Here is an 18,940-nt window from a genome sequence, read left to right as displayed (position 1 = left end):
GGTGAGTGGAGAAGAATATCTATCTACTCCCACCGCATACTCCCACATCAACCAGCAATTAAATTTCTGCACACTCCCAGCCACTGGCAACTAACAATTGGATTGTTTCTGGATTGTTCTGAGAAAGGAGTTTAGGAGCTGCAGTGTGATTGGATAAGAAAGGCCAGGGGACTGGGTTTGAGCTTGTGTGAGTGTGACTTGTATGCTATTTTATCCAGACAGGGGTAATGTCAGGGGCCTGGGGAATCCACCAAAGTCTAATGTAGCTGACAGGGCAAGTAGGAACACCACCAAGGACAATTTTCCCTGGCAAATGAAAGAAAGGAGAGTAGATACCCATCAGTGATATGATGACTGCTTGTTTAGGACTTGCTTCATTAATACTGGCACAATACCATCAACTAGTCTACAAGTTTTATTCAATGTTTTTTTTTTTTTAAGAATGAACTCTTTGTTGTATTGTTCTAGAAAAGTACATTCTTTTTTTAAATGCTGTCGTAGTAGGATGTGGTAAAGCAGGCACACTCCATCAGTTGTAAGGAAACAAAGAATCAGTTGCTGTCCCATAATTTTCTAAGCAATTCCCAAAGAAAGTATGCCCTTATTCGGTTCATGTTAACAGGAGGGGGTCCCCATCAAGTGCCAGAGAAGGCTCTGTCATGCATTTATGGCAAAATACTCTTGACTCATCACAATTACAACCCCACAAAGCCATAAAGACCTGTGTATCAGCTAACCCCTGGCTTGACCACCTCAGCCAAGTTACTTACCTTCTGGGGTCTTGATTCATGACCCTCCATGAATCAAGTCCCTTTTCTCCTCTTTGGAATGGGTCTGAGATTGATGAAAATTAAAACTACAATATAGCAAATAATCTAGTAGGAGCAAACCAAAACAGTCTACCTAATGTTAGTTCCCTTTGAATGGCAAAGTTTTTTCCATAGCTAAGAATATTCTCATGTGATAATCTAGGCCACGCTTCTAATAGAACTTTCCATGATGATGGAAGTATCCTATTTCTGCACTGTTCAACATGGTAGTCACTACTCCTGTGTAGCTATTATGGCCTTGAAATGGGGCTAAAAGTAGCACCGTAGCACTGTAGCACTGTCGTCCTGTTGTTATTGATTTGCTCAAGCAGGCACCAGTAATATCTCCATTGTGATTTTCATGAATGATTGAATGGGTTGGGAGATTGTCACACTTGGGGTTTCTCCTATTAGTGCCCAGGGGATTAAATCTGAGCCCTTTGCATTGCAAAGCATGTGGATGTGTTTCAGCTCTTTGAGTCATTGCCCTGACCCTACTTTTTATTAATTTGAACTTAAATGGCTAAATGTGGCTAGTGGCTACTTTTATAGACCACATATCCCTAGACATTATTCCTTGCTTTGAGGATACTGAAAAGAAAATTCTTAACTCAGGCAAAGGTATTTCTGAGAACACAGAAGTGGGTATTGCATGGGGTAAAAAAAAAAAATTCAAAGGGATATTCCATGTGACTAAGTCCTGCTTAGCCCTAGAAAGAATATCCTGATGGGGCATTAGCAGGAGACAAATAGTACTTTATGTCTTGGACAATGCCAACAGCAGCAGCATAGAGTACTCAGGTGGTTTGTGGTTTGGAGTTATCGTTCACTTTGGAAGCAGTGATGAAGTGAAAGAAAGTCAGTGGGCAGCTCTAAAAGCCAGCTCTGTCTAGCTAGGGGTTGAGGAACGAGACTGCTGGCAAGTGGATGCCTGCACATCTTGGCTATACTGATAAAGAGTAGTTCTCCGGAACCTGCCTCCCAAACAGCGGGTGTTCCAGAGAGCAGCTTGAAAATAAGAGTGGAGAGTGTGGACATCCTGCTGAGACAAGTCTCTCCCAGAGAGAGATTCTTTGCCGGTCTGGAGTTCTGTGCTCTAACCTGTTTCACTCCTTGTGTTCTACACAGATGCTTTTCAGAGAACAAGAGCGGTTGGTACAGGGAAATCAAACAAAACTATGGTTTAACCCACCACATTTTCTCATGTTTAATCCAACACATTAAACTCACCATGTTTTCATGAAGAACAATGATCAAATGTTTAGTGAGGATCTTGGCTAGTGAAACTCTTTCCCTTCTCCCCACCTGCAAAAGGGTGTTTTTCTTTGACATTTGAGCTCATTTCCCCTGTCTCTGATGTTTTCCTCACTGCCCTTTTTGCCTTCTCACTGAAGCAAAAAGAACAGAGCCCCGGCTAATTACTCTCAGATCAAATAATACTGGTTATTGTAATTGGTCATTGTCCGAAAACACTGAGTTCTTCTTAGCCCGGAGGTTGCCTGGCACGGCTTAGTTAGCTAACTATTCCCGGAATGTCTCTATTATCTGTTTTACTTTGCAAAAGAAACTAGGGATTTGTTGAAAGCTGGTAATAAAAGTCTGCCCTGGTCGGAGCTGAGACTGCGTGGAGAGGGCCTGGGAAAGCATGACCCTCCATGAATCAAGTCGCCCCCCTCCAATAGCCCCTCAATGATGTTATTTGGTTTCTCTGTGTTGGAGAATAATAAACCCACTAGGTTTTCTTGCAAGCCAGCACTCCCTAGTTCTCAGGGCCTCGGGCATGTCTGAGGGGGCACAAAACAATTTTAATGACCAAACTTACTAAAAGTAAAATGGTTCCTAGAGAAAAACTAACACCCACAGGTGGCTAGCACTCCCCGAAGCATCTTCCTGGGCTGGGAGTTCAGTGGGCTAGGTACAGGGACACAGCCCTCCAACTTTATTGAAAGAAAAGCTTTCCAAGATGGGACTTACCTGTTCCAGACATTCTGAAGGCTTTGAGGCTTAAGCAATGGAAACCATTCTGCAAAGCACACACACACAAAAAAAAAAATTGAAAAAACAATTCTAGACTCCTGTTGCTACAAATATACTATGAAAATCACTTTCACTGTCATCCCGTTGCTCATCGATTTGCTTGAACAGGCAACAGTAACATCTCCATTGTGAGACTTGTTACTGTTTTTGGCATACTGAATACACCACAGATAGCTTGCCAGGCTCTGCTGTGCAGGCGGGATACTCTCGGTAGCTTGCCAGGCTCTCCAAGAGGGGTGGAGGAATCGAACCTGGGTTGGCTACATGCAAGGCAAACACTCTACCTGCTGCGCTATCGCTCCAGCCCTAAATGTTATTTCAAGAACTTGAGTACAAAGATTGTAAGACATCCTCTGGAAAAACAATTGTAGGGGGAGTGTTTTGGGGCCACACCTGATTATGCTCAAGGCTTATTCCTGGCTCTGTACTCAGGGATCCCTCTTGGTCATGCTAACCCAGGTCAGTCAGTTACAAGGCAAGAGCCTTACCCACTGTGCTATCTCTCTGAAAAAATTTCTTAGTATGGGTGGCCTTAGCTAGGTCACACTTAATGATGCTGGCGTGTGTGTGTGTGTGTGTGTGTGTGTGTGTGGTGTGTGTGTGTGTGGGGGGGTGGATTTGGAGCCAGGGATCAAATTCAGGAACTCACATAGGATAGGCCTCTGTTTTATCACTTGAACTACCTTCTAGTCTTTTTCTGAACTTTTATTATGTTCTGGAAAAGTCACTATTTATGGGTTCAGTTGTGTCCTTGCAATATTCATATTTCCATTTCCAAGCATTGAGTATCTCTGAATTTGTCCTCATGTGGAAATAGGGTCATTGAAGATATACTGTTAAGATAAAGTTATTAGGTTAGCCCCCATCCAATCTGACTGGTAACCTTTTTTTAAAAAGGAAACAAGAGAGAGACAAGCACACACACACACACACACACACACACACACACACACACACACACCAAGCAGGTAAAAATGTGAAGAGGTGCAAGGAGACAATCTCCCCAAACTGAGGAGAAAAGTCTAACACAGACTCTGCCCTCAAAGCCCTCAGATGGAACCAACCTTACCCGCACCTCAGTTTCAGCTCTAGCCCCAGATCCATGGCACAATAATTCCTGGGATTCGGATTACCCAGTATGCTTCGTTATTGTGGCACTGGCAAATGAAGTTCACAATATTCAGTAAATTCAACTAACATGGACTTAATGTATATGCTATGTTCAGTACTTGTACCAAGTGCTGGGAGAAATCTGGAAGAAATGAAGAGATCTCTCCACCATGGCAGAGCCCACAATCCTGTGAGAGAACAAAGCTCAGTGCCCAGATAGTCACATGACAGGGGAATGACTGGCTTGAAGTCTCCGACAAGCTAAAAAGTAATAAGGCTAATTTTATATGTCTCTTGAGGTGAAAATGCAAGTCAGCCTTAGTTAGAATAATTTAGAATAATCCTAAATGGAAGATGACAATATTATTTGTCATTTTCCTTGGCGCACTCTTTAGAACATGGACACATAAAAATGTGCTTCCATGATTTATTCTTGGTATTGTGACTATTTAACCTAAATGAAAACCACCATAAAATAGGGAAACCTCTCACTCACTCAAGAAACAAGGCTTCTTGCCTGAAAACAAGTGAATCTGCAGAGCTGCAGAGCTTATAACCTGGTGTTCTTTATGATACCCTTTTAGTTCCCACTCTTGGTGGAGAAAAGAATATTTCAGCTTTCATTTCAAATGTTGTTCCTGCCTTATCTTTTTCCTTGAACCTGAAATGTCATTGTCTTGCTTTTGAAAAAAAATCTCTTCTTCCATCGTGTGTAGGAATGGAAGACAACAAGACTATTTTTCATAAAAAAAACTTAATTGTAATTTAACCATAGAGGGAATTTTTCCCTATGATAATTAATAATCACATGAATTCTATAAATGCAGTTTTGCATCAGTTTTGTTGCGGTGCTAGTAAAATAGAATGTAATCTTTATCACTTATTAATATTTATCATTCTCACTCCTGTTGGTTTTGTTTTGTGCTTAGAGCCTGAGGGTGCTTCTGGGACTGTGCCAAGCCAGGGACCTAACCCAGGACTCATACGTGCAGAGCACATGCTCCAGCCCTCTGGAACCTATATACTTTGTTTATAACTTAATTTGTTTTCCTATTTTTCTGTTTTGTCATTTTGACGGAGTTCAGACAGTAGGCAACAAATCATAGAGAGTAATATATATGTATATATCTATATCTAATACACATATACCTCTGCCCGCCCAGGCAGAGCCTGGCAAGCTACCCATGGCATATTCGATATGCCAAAAACATTAACAAGAAGTCTCACAATGGAGACGTTACTGGTGACCACTCAAGCAAATAGATGAGCAATGGGATGACAGTGATGCAGTAGTTTTACATATATACAAATGCCTCTGCCCGCTCGGGCAGAGCCTGGCAAGTTATCCATGGTATATTCAAGATATGCCAAATACAGTAATGATAGGTCTCATTCCACTAACCCTGAAAGAGCCTCCAATTGTTGTGAAAGACGAGTAAGGAGAGGCTGCTAAAATCTCAGGGCTGGGAGGAATAGAGATGTTACTGGTGCCTGGTCAAGTAAATTGACGAACAACAAGATGACAGTGATGACAGTGTCAGTGAATCATAGCACTGTGGCACTTTCACTGTCATCCCATTGTTCATCGATTTGCTCAAGCAGGCTTAATCATAGCAATTTTTTTTTCTGATAACACTGATTCATGCACATCTGTGTGCGACTAGAAGACTGGAAAGACTGACTACACGCCAGAGGTTAGGGGTGGGGCCTGGGGCTGACACTTTTTTACTTACAGGCTTATTCTTTTAAATTAATTTTTAAAATAAAAAGCACACATGATTTTGTAATTTTGAAAGTACTTCAATTAAAAATGGAATTTACAGTGCCAAGAGATGTAGGGTGAAAGGACTGATCAAAGAAAGTGATTTAAGCTGACTTCTCAAGGTCAAATGCAATCCAATGTGAATTCTGCTGGTATTTTATAGTCCCAGGTGGATACTAAGAGAAGCACTTTCATGTATAGGTTATTTACTTTTTGTTCAGATGATTATGCCTAAATTAAAATAACCAGTAAAGATAAGAAAATCTGGCATTAATTTAGTCAGTTTATTTCTCAACCACTTTCTGCTGCCTATTTACAATTCTTCCCTGGCCAAATAACATTCAAATATTTTCTCATTCAGTCATATCCCGATTTCCATAATGAAATCCATTTCCACTGTCTTCATGTTCTTCCTTTTTAAGAACTCTATGTTTTGTGTTTTCACCTTCAGTATTTTGATACTATTTCTAACTTTAGTATTGATGTTGTGAGACAGGAAATTAGCTGAATTTGCTTACACGCTGAATTCAGCAGTTTGATCTGCTGCTTTAGATCCCCCTAGTCCTTGTGTTACTTTGGCCAACCTGTATCCGTAATTAAAGTTGGATGTATAGTCACCTCACAAGGAAGAGGTGACTCATTGAGCTAACGTGTGCAACGTGCCTGCCCTACAGTATTAGGCAAAAGCAACCCTATTTTCTTCTTTTTCCATTTATTTTCTTTGGATGGCATTGCACAGGATGGTAAGGACCGTGAATTTGGGTTATGAATTCACACTCACCAGTTATTGTAACCCGAGAGGTATTTCCCACCTCAGGTTTCCCATCTGCTGAAGGAGAGTGATTATGGTTCTGACTTTAGAGCATTGTTGTGAGATTTAGGAGAGTAAGTATAGGACCTTCCTCAACCTCTGTCTCTTCTTTCTGTTTCTTTCCCTGACCTGATGAACAATGCTTTTCTTTCTTCACTCTCCTCTTGGATATCTATGTCACTGCTCTCCTAGGAAACCTACCGTGATGTACTGTTTTATTCTACTGAAATTTCAACTTACTCAAGTTTGAGTTCCTACAATTTATTTGTTTGGAGGTCTCATCTTGGGCCAGACATGTGTCCTGGCTGGGTGATGCTAGTGTACCACAGGAACTCAGGTCAGGTTTCCAGTCTTCTCCTAACCACTTTTAAACTCTGGGAATTGGGGGAAAATCACTTAGCATCTCTAGTTACTTAGAAGTTTTCAAATCTATAAAATGGGAATACTGTTCTGGTTGCTTGAGAGGATGAGTTAAGATGAAGCACTTGATGTGTAGTATGAACTCCACACATGTTAAGTCTTGCTCCTTTTTTTTCTTCTCTCATTTTCTAACCCTCCATTTTGTAGCAGGAGCATGGTCTAACACAGGGGTTCTCTAGCTAAGATTCAGCTTTGCATTTCCCGCAAAAGTTTTGGAAAGAAAGGAAGCTCTGGCTCCACCTCTCCCCGCCACCACCCTCAGTCTGATTCTGAGTCGGGGCGGTCCCAGGGAGCAGTCTGTTGTGGTGGTGTTATTATTGTCTTTAACAGTCTCCAGATGTTTCTGGTGTGGTGCTGAGTGAGGCAGAGAACCTTGGTCGAGCAGAGAAGAGCTACGGATACTACTTCTCTGAGGCTCATTTCCTCAAGTGAGCTCAGGAGAATTCAATTGATCAATGGATATAAAAATGGCAAAACAAAACACAGAGTCTGACACAAACTTGATATGTTTCTCACAATGTGGAAGTGGAAGCATAAGGGGGAAATTGGTGCTCGCCAGTTCTATTGGTAAAGCATGACATGGCAGAGTGCTCCAGCAGTCGTGACACTGAACTTGAGCTTCGGGGTCTGGCCCAGATTGTGCCTCTGTCTCCTCCAGCATCTCTTCTGCAGCTACATTAGCTGAGATAGAGGGATTTATGAGTCTAGGGTCAGCTGAGTTACTGTTATGAAGCTGAGTTAAAGTCCCAGGCCTGTTTGTGGCCTGCCCTGCACCCTCTCCTCATGCAGATAACCTCATGTGGAATGACCTTGCCATTCCTCATTGATTTTTCTCAGTAGTTAAACTGCAAGCGATCAATGAGAGAATGATCCACAAACAGGCATTTTACACAGCACCATTTCAAGAGGCCTCTGTTTTTCTGGCTTTGCATATCCATAAAAATAAGGGCTGCGGGTACCTTTTTGTCCTCCTCCTTCCAGAGGATGGTAAATCATTAGACCAGAGTTTTCACCACCCGCCTTCTGCAGTTGGCTTTAAGAGTTCTCATTTGAGTTCAATTGGAATGCAAGGTAAGGAAAGCAAAGTAAGGTGCCAAAGGAAACTTTAAAAACTGAATATTTTAATTTCCCAACTAATTGGAGGGAAATGAAAAGGAGACAGAGCTCTTGTCCCCACTCTCCATAAACAGAAATTGCAGAAATGTGTAAGAAACCTCAGTTCACGGCTGATTCATGTAAGGTAACCTGAGTCAACAGAGGTCTGTTGGCTGATTGATAAAACATCACCAGGATCATTTTGAGTCTTAGCTCAAGGTAAAACATTTTCTAGTTACTATAGACTTGCCACAGTCCCTGGAAGGTTATCTTATGCTGCGGTCTACTGAACTGCCTCTCTGGAATTTCCCGAATACAATGCATTCTTGAGATACCATATATTTAAATAGTTGATAATGTTGTCAGCCTGATTTTACTATCTTGGGCAGTAATTTTAGAACCACACTACAAAAATCTGTAGTTCTTCCCCCCCTTCCACCTCTGGTTTCTCTCTCCCTCAGGCAGCTGACTGCAATCTCCCTTAGTCTCTGGTTCAAGGAGTCTCGGCTCAGTTCCTCAGCTATTCAGTCTTTCTAGGCTAGAAATTCCTGCTTGGGCCACCATCATCTGCTACTAATGCATGGGAGCCATGCACTCCAACTCATATTCGTGGATGTCACTTTTTAAGTCCACATCAAAACCTTCTGTGAATTCTAAGAAAACATCACATCTTCAGAGGGCTGCTCCGAGGGTCACGGTCTCTGCAGAGGAAGGAGAGGTCAGGCCCTTGCTCCTGGGGAGTGGAAGGAGGAGGTAGAGGAAACAGACAATTGGGGGTCTCCCCTCTCCTGTGGGGTAGTGCAGGCTTAAATGTCTGTCTACTCCTCCGTATGAAGTCTGAGCTATGGTTTGATCATGCTAGTTGGTGTTGATGGTATTTAATGAAGCATCATTTGACATTTACCACTTCCCCTGTAGTCTCACAAATATTTAAGGGCTACCACATGCTGGTTGTTGCTCGGCACTGGGACATACAGACATGAAACTTGGCCTTATTCCCACTTGTAATCATGTGATTTCCATGATATTACAATTACTATTATCTCCAAACCTTCTGTTATTTCTCAGCTTAAAAGACTGCATTCTCTCAGCCTGACCCTTCAGGACTGGTTATCAGGGTTCCATCATTCCATCATAGTTTTTTCCTGTAGCGCCTCACCTCTCCTCTCTCTCTCTCTCTCTCTCTCTCTCTCTCTCTCTCTCTCTCTCTCACACACACACACACACACACACACACACACAACTGATTTTACACCTCATTCTTTAAATAGCACATTAAACAGATGACTTCCAAGCCTGTATTTTCAGATTGGATTCCAGTAACCACAAGCCTGTGTTTCGATTGATTCTTAGATATATCCATTTGGTGTCCTCACAGATATATTAATCTCAAAATATTTAAATCATATGATCTTCCCCACAAAAACTCTACATTCACTCTGTGCCATTCACCCTTGCTCCCGCACCCACTGGAGAGAGGTCTCCTTGTCACAATCAGAGCCAAGGCAACTTCCTTTTGATTGCATCTCCTAGATGACTTTTAATTTATTCCTTCCATTTCTCACAGATGGTCACTGCTCTAGTCCAGATTTCCTATTTGTCTCCTAGAACGTAGAGCATTGCCCCATTGTTCCTGGTCTTGACTATAGTCCGTTTAATTCCAGATACAGTTTTCTAAGCAATATGAAATATTACAGCCTGCCCTATCACTTTGTTGCTAAAACAAAAATTTATCCAACACTTTATTTTTGCATATTGGTTCAAATTCAACTTCTTAAAATGGCTACAAAATAGTTCTGGGTCTGGCTCCCAGTTTCCATTCCAGGTGAAATTTCCAGCAATAGGCCACCACAAACCAAAATTCTAGCTGCTGGAACCATTTGCCAATTTTCTTTTTTTGCTTTTTGGGTCACACCTGGCGATGCTCAGGGGTTACTCCTGGCTCTGCACTCAGGAATCACTCCTGGTAGTGGTCAGGGGACCACATGGGATCCTGGGAATCGAACCCAGGATGGCTGTGTGCAAGGCAAATGCCTTACACGCTGTGCTATAGCTCCAGCCCCCCCCCCCCATTTACCTATTTAGTATGCACTGTAGCACTGTTGTCCCGTTGTTCATAGATTTGCTCTAGTGAGCACCAGTAACGTCTCTATTGTGAGACTCGTTGTTACTGATTTTGGCATATTGAATACACCACGGGTAGCTTGCCAGGCTCTGCACAGCGGGTAGAGCCTTGTACACAGCCGACCCAGGTTTGATTCCTCCATTCCTTTCGGAGAGCCCAGCAAGCTACCAAGAGTATCCCGCCCTCACTTATTTAGTATATATCACCAAATAAACCTGTTTCCAAGCTTGTTAGGTTAAGTTTCTTTGAAATGCATTTCCCCTTTTACTCACATGGGGAAAACCCACTTAGTCATTTTTGAGAACCAGTTCCTGTCACTTTCTCTCAGACAGTCCTTAAATTTTCCAAACTAATGGATTCTTTTTAATAGAGTTTCTCAAGTTTCCTAGTGAGTGCCACAATAATAATACTTTTCACATTGGATTATTATTTTCCCTCCCCTAGACTGCCTGAGGGCAGGTACCAATGTCTTATTTATTTTTGAATTTCCCAGTCCCAAGTATCTAGTATTCAATATTTGTTGAGTGAATAAAAAATTTATACTTGGAAGAAAAGTTGCAATGAAACAAATTCGCAAAACCTTTTTAAAATGTAAGGAGATACTATTTGCTTATCTTGCAGAGAGATTGGTAGTACATGGCTGTCATAGTGACCATAAAGTTGAGGAAGGAAAAGGGGCTTTTGGGGAAAATAAGACAGCGTTTGGAGCTAGACCCCTTTTCTTAAACTGGAAGGATCATGACAAGGTTTTAGTTAAATTTTTCTTCACTCATTTGCAATTTTGCCTAATCTTATCTACTTTAAGATCGTGTAGTCTCCCTGTCACCTCCTGCAATAAAAACTAATAATCGTCTCCAAATAAATTAAAGATGAGAAAACTGAAAATAAATGTAGAAACTAGAAGAAACTATTAATGAAGATCAAAGAGGCCTGTGTTTCTAAATGAATTTCCCTGACTGATTTGGAGGCCGGGTTAATAAAGATGTTAATAGTAACTCCCCAGGAGCTTTCGGCAGTGCTCCAGAAGCGCGGTAATGAGTCCAATCTTGGTTCATCGATTCCCTGAACTGCTGCAGCTTTATTAGCCAGAGGGAGGGAGGGCTTCAGGAGTCCCAGGGCAAAGACGCCACTCAGATTACATTTCAGAAATATGTCACCAAGCACACAGGTCCTAAAAGCAGTCTGAGTGGAAGGACAATCATTTGAAAACAGACTTGGAAAAATGTTAGCAGCCAGTCCCTAAGCTAAGGCATTGTTCTGTTAGCTAAACGTTCTCTTTCCCCTTTCACCACTGGAAGGTAAAGAGGAATACTGCTATGAACACTACATTGAAGTCTTGAATACTCAAATCAGTTACCGCTTTACTGATTAGGCCAGACATTCAGCTTTCTAAACTCAGCAATCTCATTTGTTAAGTATGGGTGAGAACAAAACTCTTATCTGATAGGGCTGCTATGAAATCAAAATTAAATTACAGATATAAAGTACCTAGCTCTTAGTGAGTTCTCAGTAGACAGTAGTTAGTCTATCAGTAAGATGAATAATAACTGGTGTGCACTTTCTTGGCAAAGCAGGCAAACAAAGATTGTTAGAATCCTAGATGGATTCTAAGATTAGAACAAGAACCCAGCTTTAACTCATTCCTAGTCGTTGATCTCATTTAAGATATATCTATTGACAATTAGGTACCAGTAAGTGAACAGATATAAAATACTAGAAATAATCATAATGGTCAAGTTTCAATTACAAAAAGCTTCTGTATGCTTTCCACTACCATTTGCTTTGGGAAAAATTAATGATGAGAAAATAAATCACAGAATTTTGTCAGTGGTTTGGTGGTCTTTCAGGAATAGCTGTCGTATAGCCTCTAAATATCAAAGGTTCTCAGAGTGCACACGCATCTCACAGAGTTCGGGTGGAGAAGTAGAGTGGAACCCTCATTAACAGGGAGAGCTGTCACAGATATGGTACTGGCACAGGTCTGAGTCTGAAAACCACAGTTTAGCAATTAAGAATGTGAGGACTTGGTGCTGGAGCAATAGTACAACAGGTAGGGCATCTGCCTTGCACATAAACAACCTGGGTTTGATCTCCAGCATCCCATATGGTCTCCTAAGCACTACCAGGAGTAGCAATTCCTTGACTGCAGAGCCAAGAGTAAGCTCTGAACACTGACAAATGTGCCCCCCTTCCCCCTAAAGAGTGTGGTAACTAAGGTAGGGTTTAGACCAAAGCAGGCAAAGTCAGAAATTGGTTCTGGTCCTAGGAGGTGAACTTGACATTTCGAGGAAGCTGAATAAAAAGACATAGCATCAGTTCTCACACATTTGCCAGGATTTGTTAAGAAGTCTAAATCCTGGCAAATCATTGAGCTGTTGAATCAAGTTCCACATAGCATGAAACATAAATTAAGAACTAACTCTCCTTGGGCATCTACTAAAGTTAGGCCCTGTGTATGGTGATGGATGTTAACTCACTGTGGTGCTCATTTCAAAGTATTTACAACATAGCAAATATTTATGCTATACTGTCAAATAAAAATGCAGTGTTCAGTATCAATCATATCTCAAAAAATGTTGGGTGCTATTTCAGTTGCAACTAAATAATTTTATTTACTCTCCTAGAGTCTTCCTGCACGGTGAGAGAGGCACACAGTTTAGTCAATAGAAAGAGAACCCTTTTTGGCTACAGATTGATCTATCTAGGAAAGAGCTCTTCCTTTGGGTTTCCTAGGGCTATTCCAACCATTAATGGAGCCTGGCAGGTAGGGGGAAGAATTAACAATTATAAATGCTTGTATATGCTTCCGTAAAGGTCCCAGAGAGGAAACCTGGGGTTTGGACTTGCATCACATGTAAGAGTCAATGCACATAGTTAAACCTCTTTTCCTTAGCTCAACTCAAAGATAACTCCCTCTGCTCAGAGGCCATGCAACTGAGTGGAGGCTGATGTAGATTGTACTTTGTGTTCACGGCAAACACAGGAAGATATGTTCAGAATCCCTTGAACCTAAAACATGGGGCTCTTTATCATTTCCCCTTGAGAAAAAGAGCATTTTAGATTGTAATCATTATCTGTCCTGTAGTGGTGTCAGATGAAGTGCAGCTCTCGCCCTGGATTTCAGGTCAAAGAAAAACATTTCCAGGACTAAAGCTAGTTTGCAGTATATAATTCTCTCTTATGCTGGTATTCCAACCCCCGTTATTTCTTGCTTCCACCTGGTGGTCAAGAGTTGAAAAAGCAGGCAGTTTGAAAATGACCAGACATCAGCAAGATCCATTTGCCTATCCTTTGTAGTACATCTGATCCTGGGTCCCTGCAGGGCTTTTAGTACTGCTTTCCTGCCTTTTGATTTCCACTACGTTCCTCCAGTGGAAAAAATCTTTCCATGCGCAGTGTTCTTTCCTGGGGCTGAAAGAAGGAGGCTAATCTCCAATGCTTTCCCTGCAGCTGAGCCCATGTCACAAATCAGGCATGATTTTCAGCAGATATTTCTTTAAAAGTTTGAAGGCCTCGGTGGACACTATTCCCTTCTCAATGGGAACAAGCATCAAAGAGGCAGGAATAAAATGCTTTGCACGCACATCAGGAACTAATTGCCAATTTGGCAAATGCATTGACTAATGTCATGCACTGTTATTTCTAAATCCTCTCCTGTCCTTGACCCCCAGTATCTAGATGTAAACTTGGAACCATTAGTGGAGAAGGATAAAGTCTTCTGGTGCCTCAAATGGAATTGAGAGGGATTTAAACTCAGCGCTTTTGAGTGTGGTGAAATGAACCCAGCAGTACATTAATGCTGGGATTTGAGCTCACACAGCATGAGCGCTTTCAAAAACCGTGTTTAAGGAAGCAAACAGAGCCACGACAGACCCTTTCAGTGGAGCAAAAGGAGTTGGATGAAACAATCAATGACACATTAAAAACCACAACTGGGCCACAATCATGTGGGCAGAAAAAAAAGTTTCTCTTTATCACGGGATCTTGGTGGCTAATGAGATGGTGACTGGACAACCTCCAGAGAAGTAAGGCCTCCGTTTACTTTAGCTGAGAAATGTCTAAATATTTAGTTGATTCTCTTAAAAGCCTGACACAATTCTGTAGCAAACTGCTCTCTAAGGTATGATCTTATTAGCTCTATATTGCACTTGAAAATAGTGGGAACTTAGAAAAGTAAAACCAAGAGATGTTATCAGTGAAAACACAACAGCTAACTTTTCTCCTCATAAAATTAACAATTTTTAATATCTTCTGAATAAGTTTACAACAACACTTTGCCAGTTTACTCTTTCCTTTAACTGATTCTAAAGAATACTCTGCTTCTCATATATGCCTGTTCCTATAGATTTTATTTGGATCTAAAAGGAGGGAAGATCCAAGAGAGAGAGTGGCTTAGGTGCATTTTCCCAAGGGGAGAAGGAGAAATTAAGCTGGTATTAAGAAGAAGATGACTGTTCGAGCGGGCACCAGTAACGTCTCTCATTGAGAGACTTATTGTTACTATTTTTGGCATATCCAATACGTACGGGTAGCTTGCCAGGCTCTGCTGCGTGGGTTCGATACTCTCTGTAGCTTGCTGGGCTCTCTGAGAGGGGTGGAGGAATCAAACTCAGGTCAGCCAAGTGAAAGGCGAACGCCCAACCCCTGTGCTATCACTCCCTGTAAAAATATCTTTGGGCTGGAGTGATAGCACAGTGGGTAGGGCATTTGCCTTGCATGCGGCCGACCTGGGTTCGATTCCCAGCATCCCATATGGTCCCCTGAGCAATGCCAGGAGTAATTCCTGAGTGCAGAGCCAGGAATAACCCCTGTGCATCACCAGGTGTGACCCAAAAAGCAAAATAAATGAATAAAATAAATATCTTTATGTTTACATTGCTGTCTTCTATGAGAAAATTTCCTATTTTTGAGGGGTGGGGGAGGTTGGGCCACATTCAATAATGCCCAGCGCCAACTCCTGGCTCTACTCAGGGGTCACTACTGACGTTGCTCAGGATTGTATCAAGGTTGACAATGTATCATGCAAGCCCCTTAGTCCCTGTTCTATCTCTGTACGAGCAGATTTTAACCAAGATCATGTTTCAGTTTGTTCTAACCGTCTGAGATCCGAGACACAAAAACCCAGCACATCTAGATTTTGTGTAAGTTGGGGCTTTCATCCTTTTAGACACACTTCCATCTCACATCCTCTAATATTGCTTCTGTGGATTTTTATTAAGGACCATCAAAATTTCTCCCCACCCCACACTCCCTCAGCCAGTCCCTGGGTCTCCGCCAGTTTGATTAATGTGTCTTGGCTAATTGTGTGAGAGATGGCAGGCCCTTAGCAAGTGTGACCAGCTTATTGTTCAGCCAATCACAGGCACCTCAGTTAGCATGTGAAAAGGGGGTGTGTTGGGGGGGGTAGGGAGGGTGAGTGTTCTGGCGGCTGAGTCAAAGGAGGAGCATTTTGGGGGGTCACAGAGCAACACCCACTTCTTTGAGGGGATGTTACTATGCTCTACTAAACCTGTAAACCTCTTACTCAAAGCACTATTTTTCCCCTCCCTCTTTTTTCAAGGCAATTTTTTTTTCCCATGGTGCAAGCAGGAAAGACACTGGCTACTCTGCAGATGGATTTCACGTTCCAGGGTTTTTAATATTTCACTTTTATATTTCTGTTAGAGAATGATCCTGCTGAGAGTCTGGGAATCCGTGCTCGTCAGAACCCCCTCACTGACACTTGGATATATTGCTCTGAAAGCTATCCCAGGAGAAAAGATTAAACAAAAAAAAGGGGGGGGCATACTTTTCAAAGCCTACTTTTCAATCTGCCCACATCAAAATAAGACAACCGGCCCTTTGAAGTGGAGGACACAGAGTTCTCAGCCAGCTTGCTTAAAATGGGGGGTGGGAGAAAAGGAAGGAAGAAAAGGAGGGAGGAAGGGAGAGAAAAGAAAGGAGGGAAGGAGGAAAGTAGAAAAAAAAGCAGAAGAAAGGAAAATAAACATACAACCTTTCCATTTGCACCTGCAAAATTGCTGAGACACCTAGCTAGGGCTCAGCCAGGCTTGGTTTTTGTTTTGTAATTTGTTTTTGTTTAAAAATCTGTATGTAGGATCAGAAACTGAACCTTGTGGATAGAGATGACACTAGATGCTTCTCTCACTTTCTGAGGTCCCTAATTTCCTCCACATTCGGTAGAGTTTAAGTCTGGGGGCTCTTACTACAGCTTGGCATGAAAGGAAAAGAATGGAAACCTTAGCCAGAATGGTGTGAACAGCTCCCTCTGGGGCGTGTGCTGGCTCCCATCCCTCTTCTTCTCCCTTAATCACTGGAGTTCAAGTGTGTGAAAGTGGGGGAAGTGGGGAGTGGAAAGTGTGGAGTGCTAGATACCAGGTACTTGCTGATTTGCGTGAGGCATGTTCCTGGAAGTCAGAAGTTGGTGACTCTGAAAGCATACTCCTCATGACTGGAATTTCCAATAACACTGGCCCCATGCCCTGTCAATGCTGGACTTTAAGACTGTCCAGCAAGGGGCTGGAGAGATAGTAAAGCAGGAAGGGTGCTTGTCTTGCATGTGACTGACCCATGTTTAATCCCCCTATGGTTCCCTGAATCCCACCGGGAAAGATCCTTGAGCAGAGTCAGGAGGAAGTCCTGAGAACTGCCAAGTGTGGCCCCCAAACCAACCAAACAAAATGATTACCCAGCAAATATTGGCTTAACATCTTGGCTGTGGCTAAGATTACAATTCCCTTAGCCTGACAGCAATACACTGCCCAGTCCATGGCAGCAGGGCTCACAAACAAGGGCCCCAGGAGTAAGAAGAGCTGGTGGCAGAGTGTGGACAAATAAGTACAAACCCAAGTTCTTAGAGACCCAAGAATATAATGTATCCATCTGTGCAGGCTGAACATAAAAAGGCACCTGATGGATAGTAGGTGCTTGAAAATGTTTAACTTAATTGAATTAAATATTCATTAGAAAAGCAATGCCAAGTAAGAACCTTAAGATGCAGGGCCTGGAAAACACTCTTCATAACTATAATATTGTACACTAATTTGAAAAGACAGCAAAATGTGAAAAGCAATGTATTTCTCAGTTTATTGGAAACTACTTATCTAGTTTACACTGTTTTATTGGAATATAGTTATCCTATTTAGTACAGAATCTGGCAGGGAAGCATTTTGGCCAAGTTTCTATCATTATTGCTCTCGCTAAGTCATTCTGTGTAAAAGATTACTGTGTGTTACCTGAACTAACCCGAGACCCAAGTATGTGAAGTTTGAGAGAGCAGCCTATATGTGCCAGAGCATTTTGTGTTGGAAACATCCAAATTGTTTTCAACAAATCAGCTATAATTTTGGATTTCTACTTGTATCTGTGTAGGAGATTGAAGAGTTCATGAAGAGAGGAAATGCACACCCACAGGCAGAGAAAGGAAAAGAAGACAGAACCGTGGTTTCCACAAAAGCCTGTTGTTTTTTTGTAGCACAGAGGAAAAGGGAAAAGGGAATATTCAAAGTTGTGTGTCTGGAGTAGCATTTTAATCAGGCAATAACCTCCAGCAAAATGGTTAGAATGTGGAGGTGGAGAGATAGTACAGCTGGTAAGGTGCTTGCATTGCATGTAGCTGGCCTGGGTTCAATTCCCAGAACTGCATATGTTCCCCCAAGAACTGTCAGAAGTGATCCCTGAGCACAGATCCAGGAATAATCCCTGAACACACCAGATTGGTCTTCTAAACAAAACAGAAACCTAGAACATATACGTACCTTGTAAATGACCCAAAAGCCATATATCAATATAAATGATGATTCTTAGAGTTGTTGAAATGACTTTACAGAATTTTTTTAAATCTTGCAATAGAGTTTGCAAAATTCTGGTCAACTCAAGGTGTGTGATCTCTATTTATAGCTGTGCTTTCATTTTTTTCTAGCTTTATTGAGAAATGATTTATATGCATCTTATAAAAGCACATGCATAGACCTATGATCGTTTGATTTACATATATGGTGAAATGAGTACCAAATGGGTTTAATTAACATCCATCTTCTGACATAGATACATGAAAGGGGAAACCTGGTATCTGTAATAATTTTTAGGATTTACTTTCTTATCAATGTTCTATCCAGCAGTGTTTGCTATAGTAGTTGTGTTATATGTTGATTTACTAGTATTTATATGATAATTAGAAGTTTGTGCTTTTATGTACCTTCCTCCAATCTGTCATTCATACTCTCACTCCATCTTTAGTAACTACAAGTATCATCTGCTTTCTATATCTAGCTGTTTGAACTAAGGAATTGGATGGTGGAGAAAAGATGAAAGTCTCCTTTATCTTTTTTCTTTTTAATTTCTTGTAATTTACCTTTCTAAATTGTTTATTCCTTCCTCCCTCCTCTCCTTCCTCTTTCCTTTCTTCCTCCCTTCACTTTCTTTCCCCTTCCTTCCTTCTTTCTATTCCTTCTTTTCTCTCCCTTCACTTCTCCTTCCTTTCTTCCTTCCTTCTTTTTTCTTTCTTTCCTTCTGTCCCTCTTTCTCTCCTTTTCTCTCTCTTTCTTAATCAAATCCAAAGCCACATACATATGAGGCAAGTGCTCCACCATTGCTCTATACCTCCGGCTTTTGCCTGCAGTTTCATGCATTCATAAAACACTATCAGGCTAAGTCAATATCAAAGGTAAAAATGACAATTATTGGGGCTGGATCTATAGCACAGCAGGCAGGGCTTTTGTCTTGCATGTGGCTGACCCGGGTTCGATTTCCAGCATCCCATATGGTCCCCT

At 41.7% G+C, this 18,940-nt stretch overlaps 1 protein-coding gene across 4 annotated transcripts in view; it reads right to left on the bottom strand.

Moving 5' to 3' along the window:
• Nucleotides 1–18,940, bottom strand: part of CDK15 (cyclin dependent kinase 15) — a 109,458-nt gene that overhangs the window by 31,731 nt on the left and 58,787 nt on the right. For 3 of the 4 annotated variants that reach the window (XR_008627394.1, XM_055122780.1, XM_055122779.1), the window contains exon 11: nucleotides 2,784–2,832. The exons of the other annotated variant lie outside the window; for it this stretch is intronic. Coding sequence is in view for 2 of the 3 variants with exons in the window: in XM_055122780.1 (XP_054978755.1) it covers nucleotides 2,784–2,832 (49 nt within the window). In the remaining variant the exon portion in view is untranslated. The remainder of the gene's footprint in view (nucleotides 1–2,783; nucleotides 2,833–18,940) is intronic. 4 annotated transcript variants of the gene reach the window in all.

The sequence above is a fragment of the Sorex araneus genome, chromosome X, assembly GCF_027595985.1.
Source record: "Sorex araneus isolate mSorAra2 chromosome X, mSorAra2.pri, whole genome shotgun sequence".
Taxonomy (NCBI): Eukaryota; Metazoa; Chordata; class Mammalia; order Eulipotyphla; family Soricidae; genus Sorex; species Sorex araneus.
The sequence above is the reverse complement of the archived record's forward strand: the minus strand, read 5'-3'. Positions and strand labels throughout refer to the sequence as shown.